The 16,881-nt window shown below is 38.0% G+C and overlaps 1 protein-coding gene and 1 long non-coding RNA gene across 2 annotated transcripts; one reads left to right on the top strand and one right to left on the bottom strand.

Annotated features, from left to right (window-relative positions):
• The first annotated feature begins 2,730 nt into the window (after positions 1 to 2,730).
• Positions 2,731 to 6,380, top strand: LOC108416626 (GTPase IMAP family member 9-like). The gene is made up of 4 exons (XM_037544140.1): positions 2,731 to 2,822; positions 2,912 to 2,953; positions 3,084 to 4,169; positions 5,999 to 6,380. The coding sequence occupies exons 1-4, from the start codon at positions 2,807 to 2,809 to the stop codon at positions 6,097 to 6,099; spliced, it is 1,245 nt and encodes a 414-aa protein (XP_037400037.1). The 5' UTR covers positions 2,731 to 2,806; the 3' UTR covers positions 6,100 to 6,380.
• Positions 6,381 to 13,744: 7,364 nt separating this feature from the next.
• LOC108416207 lies at positions 13,745 to 15,090 on the bottom strand. The gene is made up of 2 exons (XR_005131315.1): positions 14,871 to 15,090; positions 13,745 to 14,772 (listed from the first exon to the last, which is right to left on the bottom strand). It is a non-coding gene; the product is annotated as an uncharacterized LOC108416207 (long non-coding RNA).
• Positions 15,091 to 16,881: the final 1,791 nt, after the last annotated feature.

Here is a 16,881-nt window from a genome sequence, read left to right as displayed (position 1 = left end):
GGGAGGGACTCGGAGTAGAGCCGCTGCTTCTTCACGTCGAGAGGAGCCAGCTGAGGTGGTTCGGGCATCTGGTTAGGATGCCTCCTGGACGCCTCCCTCGGGAGGTGTCACAGGCGAGTCCACCTGGTAGGAGACCCCGGGGAAGACCCAGGACACGCTGGCGCGACTATATCGCCCAGCTGGCCTGGGAGCGCCTCGGAATCCCCCTTGGAGAGCTGGTGGAAGTGGCTGGGGAAAGGGAGGTTTGGGCTTCATTGCTTAGGATGCTGCCCCCGCGACCCGAAGCCCGGAGAAGCGGAAGATAATGGATGGATGGATGGAACTTTTTTATATTCTGTCCTTATATTTCTCATTTTATTGTTAAGAATGAAAATAAAAATAAAAAAGCTGAGAATTCATTATTTAATTGCATGTTTTGCAAGAACTGTGTGTTTATTTCAATTTAGTTCCTCAAAAAAAAAAGAACCCCCCCCCATTTTATGATTTCAAAACAGATATTGGATAAAAGGAGGATACAAGAATTCTGCCTCTTATCATTGTGAATTTTGCAGTTTTGCTCATGCCCCTGTTTATCAGAAAAGTGATTTAAACAAAGAGTTTAAACTAATTTACTTAATCTCAAATTTACAGTTAACCTTAATATTGATAGGTCTGAACTGAATTTTTGAACTTTATATTTCAGATTTATTACTGAATGGCAGCCATTTGGGACCTTAAAGAGACATCTCTTGGAACCAAGCTAAATATCAGTACTTTTCAAAATGTATGCAGCCCCTTAACTGCCAAGGACAGTTGTATGTCATGTGAAGCTGAGCTGCCACCGTAGATGTGAGACGGAATTTCCTTTCTGTTTAGTTTAGTTTACGTATTGTTTGATGGGTTCAAAACAGTTTTAGGCATGTGTGATAGTGATATGACCAAATTCTGGAATTAACAGTTTAAATGTAACAGCAATTAAATGTTCCTGCAAGGTAAAAAAATGTGGCAAGATACATTATAACCTAAATCAATTAAGGAAAGTGGTGTGTATGTTTTTCCTAAGCTTACAAAAATCAGAACTTCATATACAAATCATCCCTGCTAGTTTTGCTGTGCAAAAGCAGGGGAAAATATGCACAAATATCTGGTCTTGGATTTATGAACATTAAACACATTAAACACACAATGATCTGCACTTTCAGGTAATAGGTGTTTTTCATGCATGGAGGAGGGGTCAAGTTCCAGGGATGATTATGTGTAAACTTATTTCCAGGTTCCGCGCTGCTCCACTACGACTATGGCTGTGTTTTATTTATCATCTTTGGCTGAACTCCTGTGCTTTAGGCAGGACGATTTGGTCAGAACTGGCTACGCACAGCCATCTCTAGCATTTACAGAGAACTGTCTGAAAAAGAGAAAATATCCAGTGAGCGGCAGTTGTGTGGACAAAAATGCCTTGTTGTTGTGAGAGGTCAGAGGAGAATGGGCAGACTGGTTCGAGATGATAGAAAGGCAACAGTAACTTAAATAACTCTACACATCACACACTGTTCTGAAGACATTTAGAAAGCAATGATTTAGTAACATTTTGTCAAAATAAAGTGCAAGTGTTGCTGTGCCTGTTTCTTAATTATCACCCTTTTATGTGATCACCATACTTTCATATCATTGCCAAAATATCTGGTTGGGAGGAAAAGTGTAGTTAATTACTATTTTTAAGTTGTGTAGTTATCATTTTAAGTCCCCTTTAATGTCTCCCAGATTTTCTGGGACAACATGTATTTTGCAGCCCAGTGAAGAAGAATTGCCAGTTGACCGTACATAACTGGTCTTTATATCATAGCTGTTCCTTATTACTTGATCATTTCTGGTGCCACTAGAGAACAGGCTGAGAAGGTTTAGCAGAACACTAGTCCAATAATAAAACACAGACTGCAGTAAATTAAACTAAAAAGTTGAAATGAAATGACTATCAGCAGAAGTAATTTGTCCAGGTCAATTACAAACATCAGCACACAAGCCTTCATGCGCCCTTCAAGCAAATTAGCCATTTTTATTTATTTATATTTTTCTATCAAGTTAGGATGTCATATCGTCTGTTTACGCTTCAGTCTATAAGTCACTCAAAGCATTATGAGGAGCAGTCAGTTATGTTTATGTCCTGTGTCATATTGGGTGCAAGACTGTACTGTACTTACTGTAAAGCCAGGTATTTTGAAAGGAGGGAGTGGGGTTGGCACCTTAATAAATTAAGACCTTGACTGTTTTTGTGTACTCATATGAGATGGCACATGAGATGGCTTACAGTATGTAATTAATCACATCCAAAACCAGCGAGTGTAGCGTCATCTGCAAAAGAGCAATGCAGGTGACTATGGGCTGGCAGTGCTGAGAAAGAGAGTGTTTAAAAAAAAAGGGGGTCACTTAATGTTTCTTTTTGTGTTGAGGGGGCAACATTCATTTATTCAGTTTTTTATTTTGCTTTGAAGATAAAATAAGGACTCCTTTCCTCAAAGGTCATAGAGTTTTCGGCTCTAGAGTCAGTTAACATTAATCTGTTTAGGTTCTATGTTCTAATGCTCCAAGAGTTTTCTGTTCTGTATGTTCATATTTTATAATGTCGTAACAAAGACATAACCCAGGATACAGTGTTGCACAATAGGGTAAGAGAGTTAACACATTTATTATACCTGTACAGCTTCCAAAGAAGAGTAACGTGTGGAGACACGTTAGCATGCCTAGAATACCAAATGAAATTGCAGTTTCCAGATGGCTTTCAAGCGCAGTGGATTGTCTTTCTGTAGGTTGTGCAACGACAACTTAAAATATGGGATCTAATGAATGTGAGTGTGCCTGTTTTTTGTTTTGTATTTTTGGTCTTCTGTCAAAAAATGTAAATTACTGCAACATATTTTTCTTTGTCAATCCACAGCCAAACCAGATGATGAACATTTATTAGGGGATACACATAATGGTAATAGGTTTATGTATCTCAAGAAAGAAATAGCTTTGTTGTTTGACAGCTTCATTTCACACAGTAATACCATCACTTGGTAGTTTATTTAGGCTTTTGATTAATAATAAGCTTCTTTTCTTCTATTTAGAAATAACAGTGCTCTTTGACAAGATCAAAATTGTGCTCATTGGATGTCAGAACGATGGGAAAAATAAGATTGGAAATGCCATTCTCGGGAAGAACGCCTTCACATACCGCAACACACGTAAAGAACACTACTTGAAGGATGACAACACAATATTTGGAAGACGCATTACGTTAATCCGTGTCCCTGGTTGGTCTCAAGACTTGAGCTCTGATGATATTAAGCAATTTAAAATCCAGCAAGTGATTAAAGACAGTGTGAAGTCGTTTAAAGATGGACCTCATGCTATTCTACTGGTTGTGAAAAGAAACACGACACTTACAGTGAGAACAAGAGAGACACTGGAAAAACTTTTGGGTTCCAATGTTTCTGAGCATATGCTAGTTTTTTCTATAGATGGAGCAAAGATTTCATTTGCTACCATGATTGACCACTGTGCAGAGAGGAGACAAACAACAATTGACAGATGCAAAAAAAGATATCACCTCTTTAGGAGATGCATGTGTGGAAAGCAAAACATGGAGTTAATTGAAATAATTGAGGACTTCATTATGAAGAAGAAAGCCATTCATTTTTATTCCATTGGGAAGGAACAACCAAAGCCTGAACGGCAGGTTCAGCAGCTGGCTACTCTGGTGAATAGACTGAAACAGAGAATTTCAGATCTGAGTGAGTACATCTCAAAATTACAATCACGCAACCAGACAGAGACTTCTAAACTGCGAAGAACAATAGAGTTAAAGAATGAAGAAATAAGGAATCTACAAGCTGTGCTGAGACAAAAGGAGGAAGCACTGAGAGAAATGAAGGAGGAGACAGAAAGACTAAGGTCAAACCAAAGAACCACAGAGATGTCTGCCCTGCATGGAAGGATAACAAAGCTTGAGAATGAAGGAAGAGAAAGAGAAAAGGAGCTTCAGAAAATGTTGGAAGAAAATGAACAGAAAAAGGCAGAGATAAGAACATTGAAAGAAGAAAATCAAGAATTAAAGGACATTTTGTGTGTGCAAGAAAGAAAAAGGAGCCAAATCCACAGGAGGATGTCAAACGGAACCGAGTCATTGGAATTATGTGTGCTGCCCCCAACAGGTAACTTGCTATTAATCTTGCTAATATATTTTTTTTTTGTAACAACACTCATTCTGTGTGTGTACCACTCTGAGTGAATAGACGTGCATTAGTAACTCTGACAGCAACAAAAATCCAAGACTTAACAATATTTAGGGAAGATGTCCAAATAAATCTTCTGGATAACTTTCATTAGAACATCTGCTAATACCAGCGCTTCACTCTGTACATCACAGATTCCTCTATAAACAGAAGTATACATTGGTGATCTTTCACTTTTATGAAAGAAAGCCTAAAGACTGGGCATTAATGTATTGTATATTGTTGTTGTCCAATGAAAACCAAATATGTGTAAAATATTTACTTTATAAGAGAAGGGAAAAATACTCTTACCTTTCAATGTTAGTCAATGCAAAGAGATTTTGTTCCAAGTGATTTTAAAGCATTTCTATTGGTCTGTTCATCTTTAAATTTTTACACAATGTAAAGGACAGCTGGTGCGTTGAAATGATGTAGAAAGCTAAAAATCAACAAAAATGGAGATACATTTTTCACTGGACAGTGACGAAATGTAAAGACTGTATTTGATGCTGTTGCTTTGCATTTGCATTGCTTTTTCTCACTTGCAAAAATTCTTTGCTATTTTATGTTGAGAAATTTTATTTTTTAATTGTTGCACTATTTAATTGTAAGGTATTGCAGAGAGATTCAGCCTCTCAAATCAAAGTCAAAATGGTCAAATATAAAAAAAAACATTTCTAATTTCAACATATGTTATCTCTGAAGCATTTTTAGTAAAGATAGGATTTCAGTTATTTGCATATTGTTGCATTTTGTTTTACATTTGAAAATAATGGGATATTACTGAAAATAATGGGATACTTTATTCATTTAATTAATTAATTTGTTCTGACAGCGACCATGTGAAACACACATTAGCCTATTTCTATGGTCTCATGTTCTTATGTTCACCTGAGAGATCAGGAACTTAAACAATGATTCATGACTTCCTGTTTTACTGGATATGTGTTGATGCAGAGGCCAAATAAACTTTCTCATTGGCATAGGCAAGATTAGCCATAGTCTAATGACCACAGAATGAGGCTTCTGACATGGCCTGACTGGAGAGCCCAAAAGAGAGGACATGGGACCCTAGAGGACCTGGAAGAGACTGATCTCAGAGTCCTAGCTGTATTCTCCATTTTTGGCATTTTTAGTTTATTGAGGATCTGATAGCATTCAGAGAAGCTGCATGGAAGTCAATTATGGTTGAGTTTTAGAATTTCTAGCTTTACGATAGTGAGCAATGTTGCACAAAAGCTCAGATAAAATAATTGTTATTGTTGATAATTTGGTATATAAATACAAGGAGGGCTATCCATCCAGATAATGTCAGTGCCTTCATTTTAAAATCCTTAGTAAAGAAACTGGCCCTACATAACAGTCTCACACAAAGTAATATGGATATCAGCTGCTTCCTTAAATACAGCAGATTGATGTTTAAAAAATGGTGCATTCTGAAAGAAACAGATCCAGCTTCCTGATAAAGAGGATTTTAACTCATGGTTCAGATGGCTGAGAAAAAAATCACAGCATATTTTGGATGTGATCCTTATGTTATGAAGAGGAGCAATTTTTCCATTTGAATTGAAAGACTTGCCTGCTACGGAGGCAATAGATACAAGCAGATACCTTGTCCCCTAGACACCCTCATATTCAAGAAAATCAATGTAAGCATACAACAATATGGAGCCATACAACTTAACAAGACTGTCTATTGGCTTCCTATTCTAATTTTCCTGTTCTGTCTTAAATGGTGCATCTGTTGTTATTATAATGCGTGATGCCAGACTACAACTGCAGCAACATTGAAGGTGGAATGGAAAAATTCAAACAAGCTGGCATGGCAGGTAAGATATTTATGTTCACCTGTGTTTTGTGTAACTGTTAACCCCAATTTAAGTGTTAGTGGTGTTGCCTGTAGTTGTTTTAGGTCTATCACCAGCATATAGTGTATATATATCAGATATAATAATATATTTCACTTGTCTTGCACTTGACTCAATTACTTGAATCTTTATTCAGCAGTTGTGTCCTGTACTTTAGTCTTTACGCCTCTTTTTTGTGTTAGTTTTTTTTTTCTCCTGGAGGGTGATGCCTTAGTGTATGAATTTGTCATCTTTATGTTTCAAGTGTTTCCATATATTGCACCACTTAGATTTCCAATTATTCTAAGACTGACTGTTTGTGTGAAGCACAGTATCAGCCACTTATGTCTCCACCTAACATCTGCGATTCACTCATCTTACAAAGTTACCAAATAATACACGATTTATTTCAAACTTTTTTCAGACTTCATGTCTTGTCTGAATAGAATACAATACTTTAAAAAGACAAGCAATCCAAAAATAACAAAGAAATCAGGTTAAAGTATTACAGTAATCCTGAGGACTAGGTTACAGGACATATTTTTAGTAATCAGTAATCTTTACTGGAATACATTTTTAAAATTAGCCTCCCATTCAGACAACTGTGTAGTGCTGTTTAAGGTGTATATGGCAGTGCAATGAGTGTTTACAATTCAAGTTTATTAGTACAATAATGTGCTGTTAATAATAATCATCATCATCACCATCGTCATCATCATCATCATCATCATCATTGTTATTGCTATTATTATTTTTTTAAATTGGAAACTGGCCCTGGTGTAATAATCTTGGAGATTTCTAGACACACTCCAATATGACGCCACTTGAAGACACCATTTCTCATGATATGCTGCCACAAGAGGAAAACTATGATCAGGTGGTGCCTATATTAGTCATGCTGAAGTCTCCAGATTTTAGTCATATTACGTTGTTGCATCCATTTTAATGCTGAATGATAACCATGTCATTTTGTGCTGTTTCTCACTTAGGAGCAGAGTTTGTGGACTCAAACCGCAAAGAACTCATTAAAAGAGTTGTGTCAGTGGATCCCATTCTTGATGAATTACATCAGTTTATTGGCAATGATAAGTATTCACAAATCCGACTCGCTAAAACGAACCCGGACAAAATGAGGGAGCTCTACACAATCTTAGATGGAGCAGGACAGATGCTGAAGGCAGAGTTTTACAAGAGTATTTTAAAACATGAGAAGCATCTTCTTGAAGATTTGTGTTATAGAGGAAACCCTCAGCCTACTTCTGCTCCATAATTGTTAGGACTATTTCTAGACCGTTTAAAAACAGGGTAGGCCTAAGTTGTGATATTGGGAGTGATTTTTATTCATGAAAATACTATTATATGACTAAAGTAATGCTCTTTACCAGCGTGTTTTTGTTGTTTCTTCCCTCTATAAGGTACTGCTCCCTTGTGGACAAGTAAAGTTATATTTCAATGTGTAGTAAAAATGTACTCAGGTTAGTCCAGTAGATTATCACATTTCACTTATTATTATTGTTGTTGTGCAAACCTGCTATCATTAGTCATTATCCTTGTTGTTGTTTTTGTTTATTCATTCTTTTTTTTTTTTTAACTTAGTTTAACTTAGTGTTTGTAGAGTAGATCTTAGGAGTAGAGCTAATTAAACTGTACATCATGGGTAGCCAAACTGTTTTCTATGTTTGTCAAAGTGCACTGGATAAATGTATATATTTCAATGTTCAGCTTAAAAATACAAAAAAAATACAGCTTATGTCAAATAAAGAGCCTGAATAATATGATATGACTTTCATTGTCATTTGTCTCAGTAGTCGGATGCCTAAGAATTTTGCACAGTACTGTGTATGTATATACACACACATGCAGACACACACACACATATATAATAGGTAACCATTACTTACATTGTGTCTGAAATGCTGTTATTAAAATATACCCTTAATATTTCAATTCCATTATTTATTTTCGTTTAGCTTTGTACTACATTTGAACATTCATATGTGTTGAGTTTTCATTTTCTCTCTATGTCTGCATGGGTTTTTTTGTGATGGACTGAAATCATGGCCTGCAAGACCCTTGAGACTGGCATCAAAGAACTTCTGTGGCCCAGGTTGATAGCAAATGCTTACTGGAAAGATGTGTGTATATGTGATATATGTGATACATACAATATAAGCATAATAGTGAATCAGCTTATAAAATAGTAAGACTAATTGTGTAAATTAAAATGGGTTTGTGAACTGCAATATTTTAACAATGAACTACTTCAAAGTTTTCACCACTAGTCTGTGCGATTCCTCACTTTTCCCGACAGGGAGATCCGAGCCCTTACATGGATCTCCCTATCTACAACATTGGATACTAAGAAGGATATAATTTAACATTAAGTAAGGTAGCTAACTAAAACACTATGAACCAGTTAATGATTTACCTTCATAATCAAAAATAAACTGCTCAAAAAACAATATCCCTTACTGAGTTTGGCACATTTGGTGCTCAAAGCTCTTCCACAGTTCTGACCACATCGTCCTGCCTAAAGCACAGGAGTTCAGCCAAAGATGATAAATAAAACACAGCCATAGTCGTAGTGGAGTGGCACGGAAACCGGAAATAAGTTTACTCATAATCATCCCTGGAACTTGACCCCTCCTCCATGCATGAAAAATGCTTATTAGAGAGCCTGAATAATATGATATGACTTTCATTTTCATTTGTCTCAGTAGTTCTCAAATTTCTTCAAATGTTTGGCAATATTTCAGGCAGAAACATCTCTCTTATGGAAAACAGAAGTCAACTGGGGTACAAGATTATCCAACTGTAACATGTGATTTCAAGTGGCACCGTTGTGCACTGGAATTCAGCACCTATCTATTACAAAGACAAAAAAGTGCAACAAGATCAGTAATAAGATCAGTCTCATCACCTGTCCCATCTCCTATTACCAACCTCACTAACAAAAGTCTGTATTGAGATTTTCAGTATTTGTTGTGCAGTATAAGTGGTGACCCTACTGGAAGTGTTCTCAACAGATGAGAGATTTGCCCACAAGTGTACCTGTATAGAAAGAAAAATACTACCCCAATGGTCTAATAGAAATATATTTTTCATAGCTTGTTGTCAAAATTAATGAAGTTTAGACAATATTTAAAGAAATCTACTTCATTAATTTGGATTTCAGGACATCTAAGAAATCGGCACTCGGGTTTTACTGAATATGGACCTGCTGAACAGATAATAAGAAGCTAGCTGTCATGGTTTTGGGGAATGTTCTACCCTTTGGAGACCTCTGCTGCTCGCTGTTTATCATTTTCTGGCACTATATTAACTCCTTATATAGCACAGCAAAAGCCTAGTAACCCCCTGGGATACCATAACAGCCTAGCAAAACCTTAGCAACCAACTGAAATATTATAGCAATGGCCTATCAACACCTTAGCAACCACTTGGGATACTACAGCTACAGCCTAGCAACATCTAATAAACCTCCTGGGATAAAACTGGCCTAACAACACTTTTGCTACTGTTTGGGATTTCATACACTCTAAAGGACTGATGTAAATTTACGGAGGAGATTATGTTGCATTGCTGTGTATTCTGGGAGACCCAGCTCCTTGTGAAAAAAAAAATTTTAAATGCTGGATTTTATATTAATGAGCATTATCTGCAATGCATGTTGGGCAAGTGGCTGGAACTTTGTCTTGAGCAGCTGGTCACTAAATATTGTGGTGATTAGGGTGGAGCTTCCCAGTGTTCTTTTTTGTTTTTGTTAGCTTTTGTTAGTTACCTTTAAAATTTCTTCCACAGTTCATTTTACTTTAGTTTGTTTTGTTTTGTTTTGTTTTAACATGTTTGAATGTATTTAATATACACCTATCCAGCATAACATCCTTGTTTCTAACATACATTTTATCTGCTACACTTACTGTATAGCTGCACTTTGTAGTTCTACAATTACAGACTATAGTCCATCTGTTTCTCTGCATACTTTGTTAGCCCCTTTTACCCTGTTCTTCAATGGTTAGGGCCCCCATGGACCCTCACAGAGCAGGTATTATTATCAGTGAAATAACTGCTGTAATGGGATGTTCAGTTCATGGTATACATGATGAACAGTTGTACACGCATACATCAATAGTTTCTTGTTTGTTAAACATGCATGAACGTTCAAGCATTTGCTTGCTGAATAGATTTGCCCTGTTCTTCTATATCTTTACATGAGGTACTACACAATGTGGTAAAAATGAGTATGTAGCGGACCGAAAAATAAAAGGGTTTATTAGTTTCAGTAAAACAGGGACCCTTACATGTTTTATTATTTCTTTATTTGACTTGATTTAATTACATTTTGTTTATTATGAACAGTACACTGTTGTTTATTTTGGTGACAGAGCTGAGAATGTAAAATCATTTACTCTTTTATGACAAAGAAGTTATATTTATTTCATCCAGTAGAGGGAGCTCTTGGGTTGAACCCACAGGAAAACGAGCTGTAAGGGTAAAGTTTAAGTGACCCTTATTAGTCCCATCCATCCATCATCGTTGACCGCTAGTCCAAACAGGGTCGCGGTAGCAGTTGGGAGAGCAGAGAATCCCAGATGACCCTGTCCCTTCCTCCAGCTCATTCCCGGGGACCCCAAGCCGCTCCCAGGCCAACTTGGAGACATAATCCCTCCAGCGGGTCCTAGGGCGACCCCGGGGTCTTGCCCCGGTAGGCCGTGCCTGGAACACCCCCACCGGGAGGCGTCCAGGGGGCATCCGGATCAGATGCCCGAACCACCTCAGCTGGCTCCTCTCAATGCGGAGGAGTAGCGGCTCTACTCTGAGCTCCTCCCGGGTGACCGAGCTCCTCACCCTATCATATAGAGTGTAGCCCGCCACCCGACGAAGAAAGCTCATTTCCGCTGCTTGTATTCGCGATCTCGTTCTTTCGGTCATTACCCACAACTCATGACCATAGGTGAGGGTTGGGATGTGGACCGACCGGTAAACAGAGAGCTTCGCCTTTTGGCTCAACTCCCTCTTCACCACTACAGTCCGGTACAGTGACCGCATTACTGCCGCCTGGCCCAGCCTGCGGCCGATCTTTTTAGTCCCACAACAGGGAAATTTCCACATTTAACCCATCTGTGAAGTGAAATACCACATACACTCTAGTGAGCACACACACTAGGGGGCAGTGAGCACACTTGCCCAGAGCGTTTGTTTCAAGTATTGCAACAATACCAGAAAAGGATGCTTATTATTAAGAATGCATCCTTTTTTGGAGATTTCATGTCGACAGGGAGATCCGAGCCCTTACATGGATCTCCCTATCTACAACATTGGATACTAAGAAGGATATAATTTAACATTAAGTAAGGTAGCTAACTAAAACACTATGAACCAGTTAATGATTTACCTTCATAATCAAAAATAAACTGCTCAAAAAACAATATCCCTTACTGAGTTTGGCACATTTGGTGCTCAAAGCTCTTCCACAGTTCTGACCACATCGTCCTGCCTAAAGCACAGGAGTTCAGCCAAAGCAAGCAGAACTACTCAAGCACTATAAATTAGAGCGTGGTCATTTTGGACATGGTCACCACTTAAAATGTTTCTACCCAGGTTGCCCCTTTGGTTTCAATACTTGGAATTCACTTTCATTGCACTTGTCTAGGAATTATAGTCCCTCTAAGCAGCACAGAGCAGTGGTTTCATTTCAGTGTCCTTTACATGCTTTCAATGAACTTGGGACTGAACACGGTTACTTTGTGAATTTTACGGCTTTATTTAAGAAATAATGAGACTGTTTATAGTAGTTTTAAGTCTCATAAAAGTCAACAAATACTGAAAATCTCAATACAGACTTTTGTTAGTGAGGTTGGTAATAGGAGATGGGACAGGTGATAAGTCTGATCTTATTACTGATCTTGTTGCACTTTTTTGTCTTTGTAATAGATAGGTGCTGAATTCCAGTGCACAACGGTGCCACTTGAAATCACATGTTACAGTTGGATAATCTTGTACCCCAGTTGACTTCTGTTTTCCATAAGAGAGATGTTTCTGCCTGAAATATTGCCAAACATTTGAAGAAATTTGAGAACTACTGAGACAAATGACAATGAAAGTCATATCATATTATTCAGGCTCTCTAATAAGCATTTTTCATGCATGGAGGAGGGGTCAAGTTCCAGGGATGATTATGAGTAAACTTATTTCCGGTTTCCGTGCCGCTCCACTACGACTATGGCTGTGTTTTATTTATCATCTTTGGCTGAACTCCTGTGCTTTAGGCAGGACGATGTGGTCAGAACTGTGGAAGAGCTTTGAGCACCAAATGTGCCAAACTCAGTAAGGGATATTGTTTTTTGAGCAGTTTATTTTTGATTATGAAGGTAAATCATTAACTGGTTCATAGTGTTTTAGTTAGCTACCTTACTTAATGTTAAATTATATCCTTCTTAGTATCCAATGTTGTAGATAGGGAGATCCATGTAAGGGCTCGGATCTCCCTTTCGGGAAAAGTGAGGAATCGCACAGACTAGTGGCGAAAACTTTGAAGTAGTTCATTGTTAAAATATTGCAGTTCACAAACCCATTTTAATTTACACAATTAGTCTTACTATTTTATAAGCTGATTCACTATTATGCTTATATTGTATGTATCACATATATCACATATACACACATCTTTCCAGTAAGCATTTGCTATCAACCTGGGCCACAGAAGTTCTTTGATGCCAGTCTCAAGGGTCTTGCAGGCCATGATTTCAGTCCATCACAAAAAAACCCATGCAGACATAGAGAGAAAATGAAAACTCAACACATATGAATGTTCAAATGTAGTACAAAGCTAAACGAAAATAAATAATGGAATTGAAATATTAAGGGTATATTTTAATAACAGCATTTCAGACACAATGTAAGTAATGGTTACCTATTATATATGTGTGTGTGTGTCTGCATGTGTGTGTATATACATACACAGTACTGTGCAAAATTCTTAGGCATCCAAGACACATTTTCAAATTTTAAAGTTCTTTTGCTGAGAAAAGTGTTAATATCTGAATAACAAAATTTATAGAATTTTATATACATATATATATATATAAAATAAAATACACACACACACACACAAGCCACTTTATTAGGTACACCTTGTTAGTAAAAGGTTGGACCCCCTTTTTGCCTTAATTCTTCATGGCATACTTTCAACAAGCTGTTGGAATGGCTCAGAGATTTTGTTTGGTTATTTAAGTTACTGTTGCCTTTCTATCATCTCGAACCAGTCTGCCCATTCTCCTCTGACCTCTCACAACAACAAGACATTTTTGTCCACACAACTGCCGCTCACTGGATATTTTCTCTTTTTCGGACCATTCTCTGTAAATCCTAGAGATGGTTGTGTGTGAAAATCCCAGTAGATCAGCAGTTTCTGAAATACTCAGACCAGCCCGTCTGGTACCAACAACCACGCCTGCCAACTGTGTACCTAATAAAGTGGCCGGTGAGTGAGTGAGTGTGTGTGTGTGTGTGTTATATATATATATATATATATATATATTAGTGATGGGACTTGATTAAAAATTTTAATTGAGTTAATTACAGGGTCTGTAATTAATTAATCGCAATTACAAAAATTGTTTTGCTACTAAAATTTTGAATGAATACACGTATATTCTTAACAACATGTTTATTGCTTTTTGAAATGTTTCTTTTTTATTGTTATTAAACCAACAGATGTGTTGGTGCTATTATAGTTATTCAGATTTCAAGTATTTCAGGAACCCCTGATTGTTTAACTTATTTGAAAAATAAATAAATAAATGTAAACAGCACATTAGACAATCATAGCACCATTTCTTGTACAGAACTGTAAAAATTAAAAATAAATAAAACAACTATACAATATTGCAACTCCTGAGAGTTTAACATCTGGTGTAAACAAAAATTAAAGTGCCATTTCTAAAGTAACAACAGAATTATGGCAAAACTACATATTGCATTTAAGAGCATAGAATTTAGCACAACATTCAACCTGCAATATTTTTGTACAACCAAAACATACAACACTGAGGCTACTTTTTCTCCTTGAGCCAGTTACTGAGACAAACGAGCCTGTTCACATTTTCAGAGCTAAAGGCTGCTCTTTTCTTCTGGATGATGTTCCCAGCAAGTGAGAACCAACTCTCACATGGGATAGAAGTGGCAGGACTTGCTAGGTACTTTCTAGCCAGAGTGGAGAGCTGTGGATGTGCCCCTGCATGTGCTGACCACCATTGTAGTGGGCAGTCTGTCTCACTGATTGTCTGTTCTGCTTTACAGAGGCTAAAGGCATTAGACCCTACATCAGAATTAGAGTCAGAAGAAAAGCACAAGGGGCCTTTCTTTTTTGGTGGCTCATCTGTGAGGTAGCTTTTATAGATCCATCTTGAAGGAGTTCTTCAAGCTTTTTCCACACGGCTTCTCGCTCTTCTCTTGGAAGACACTTTAAGTCCTTAAAGCGAGGGTCAAGCATTGTAGCCATTTTGAGCCAATCATAATTAAGTGCAGCTTTCTGCTCTGACTTCATGAAGTCCTTCATGAAGGCTGTCTTGAATTTCACAATGTAGGTAGAATCCTCATCAGAGACCTTCATAGTGTGGTCCAGGAATCATAGGACAGGCAAGACCGCAGAACATGAGACGTAAGTCTCTCCACCAAGAAGATCAGTCACATGTCTGCAGTGAGAAAGAAATAAAAATAAATTAGTTTATCAATTACAGTGATCAATTTAGGCAATAATTATTTAGAAAATATTTTACATTGTTCCATTTACCTGCATGGTTCAAGGATGGCTGCCAACTTCTCTAGTTTTGTCCACTCTGCTGCTGATAATAAGACCAGTTTGTGCCTGTTTGTCCAGAGTAGCCTTTACTGCCTCTTTGTTTTTGAGAAGACGACGGATCATAAACAGTGTGGAGTTCCACCTTGTGGAAACATCCTGGATTAGGGGGTCATTTTCCTGGTCAAGTGCCCTTTGTTCTTTATACAGTTCCACTGTGTTGGCTGGACTGTGTCTGAAATGACCCACAATCTTGCGGCACTTTGCTAGTACATCATTAAATCCACACCTGTCCAGGCACTCAGAGACGGATCTCTGCAAAATATGCGCAACACGCGGCATCTGCTGAAATGGGAGCCGTCTTGCTGCTGCCATCATGTTTCTGGCACAATCGGTGCCAACTGTTGTAACATTTTGCTCAGTTTTCCAGAACTCAGCTACAGAAAAAATGCTCTGCGGAGTTTAGTGCATAATGTCTGTTGACTTTCTCTACAGTGAAAGATGCTGATGGCCAAACTTTGTTAACGGCGCACACTGAGTGCGCGGTCACGCCAAGGTAGTTAGACCTGCTGGCGGAAGTCCAAAGGTCCCCGGTCAATGCAACACAATCAACTGCATTCAATACGTCGTGTTTTGGCTGCTTTTCACCATAAAGCTGCCCTGATCTTACTCGCCATGGTTTTCCTACACGGGAGTTGGTGAGCATGGTCCGATGTCGCGATCTAACACAGACTGTAGCCCCCCCATCCTCGACCCCCGAAACCGGTCTACAGTCTGTTGTGATCCATTTAGTCAGGAAGCTGCTTCATTTTTCAGACGTAGACTTACTTATTTTGGCCCTGAACCCGGTCGCCTGGTCCAGTGCGGCCGGCTGGGCCGGTTATTTACCGCTGAAATCAGCTGCGGGGGCGGCTCCGCTCACCGCAACAAGTTTAGCATTGAGATGGTATTTTAGGCTTGAGGAGCTTCGGTGATGAGCAAACTCCTTTTTGCACAACTTGCATACAACAGCAGTCTTTTCGAAAGTCCCATCAGGAGGTTTTTTAAAGCTAAATTGTCCGTCAGTGGACCAAGAGAAGCGGCTGCGTCGTCCATCGTTGTTGTTTGCGGATGTCGCTTGTGCATCAGATTTACAGGCGTGCTAAAACACGCGAATACAAAGGTTCCGGCTCCAAACTTAAAAAAGTGATTAATTCTGATAAAAGATTTAACGCGTTAAAGTCTTTGTAATTAATTAATCTAACTTAATGCGTTAAAGTCCCGGCCCTAATATATATATATATATATATATATACACACACACACACCTCCTCTATCCTGCTGCTCCACCATCCCCTCCTCCTTAGTAGAGTCTCGGAGGTGGGCCCTCACTCTGCTATACACAGACTGCTTGTGTATGTAACGGTGTACAATAGTTGTATTAATATTATGCTATGAAATTCCTGATAATTCCTGTCAACCCGCTGGTTGGTCAGCGTATATATATATATATATATATATATATATATATATATATATATATATATATATATATATATATATATATATATATATATATATATATATATATATATATATATATATATATATATATATATATATGTGACCCGAGGGCTACCTGATTCCAAATTGTGACCCGAGGGCTACCTGGTTCGATTATTATTCGGTAACCAACCCAAAGAATTACCTAAATAAGGCACGCAGAGACGTTAAGAGGCTGGTATATTAACAGGTTTATTAAGGATAGAAAATTTGACAGCTGCACACATCATAGCGATCAGACCCACTTCTAAAATCACATCACCCTAGCACAATCTGGGCCTCGATGGGTTATTAATTACTAATGGTAAAATAACCACGCATAAAAAAAAGGAAGGAACCACAATACCAGCCTAGGTTCAACCCCCCATACTAAATTACACACTGTGATTAAATAAAATCAGTAGACAATGAAAAGAGATTACATAAATATACTTCCAGTCACCCACACTAATCAAATCAAAAA

This window comes from Pygocentrus nattereri, chromosome 2 (genome assembly GCF_015220715.1).
Source record: "Pygocentrus nattereri isolate fPygNat1 chromosome 2, fPygNat1.pri, whole genome shotgun sequence".
Lineage (NCBI taxonomy): Eukaryota > Metazoa > Chordata > Actinopteri > Characiformes > Serrasalmidae > Pygocentrus > Pygocentrus nattereri.
The sequence above is the reverse complement of the archived record's forward strand: the minus strand, read 5'-3'. Positions and strand labels throughout refer to the sequence as shown.

Coding starts and splice junctions, on each gene's coding strand:
- LOC108416626 (XM_037544140.1), top strand. Junction 2,954..3,083: donor ATTAGGGGATACACATAATG/GTAATAGGTTTA, acceptor TCTTCTATTTAG/AAATAACAGTGCTCTTTGAC. Junction 4,170..5,998: donor ATGTGTGCTGCCCCCAACAG/GTAACTTGCTAT, acceptor GCGTGATGCCAG/ACTACAACTGCAGCAACATT.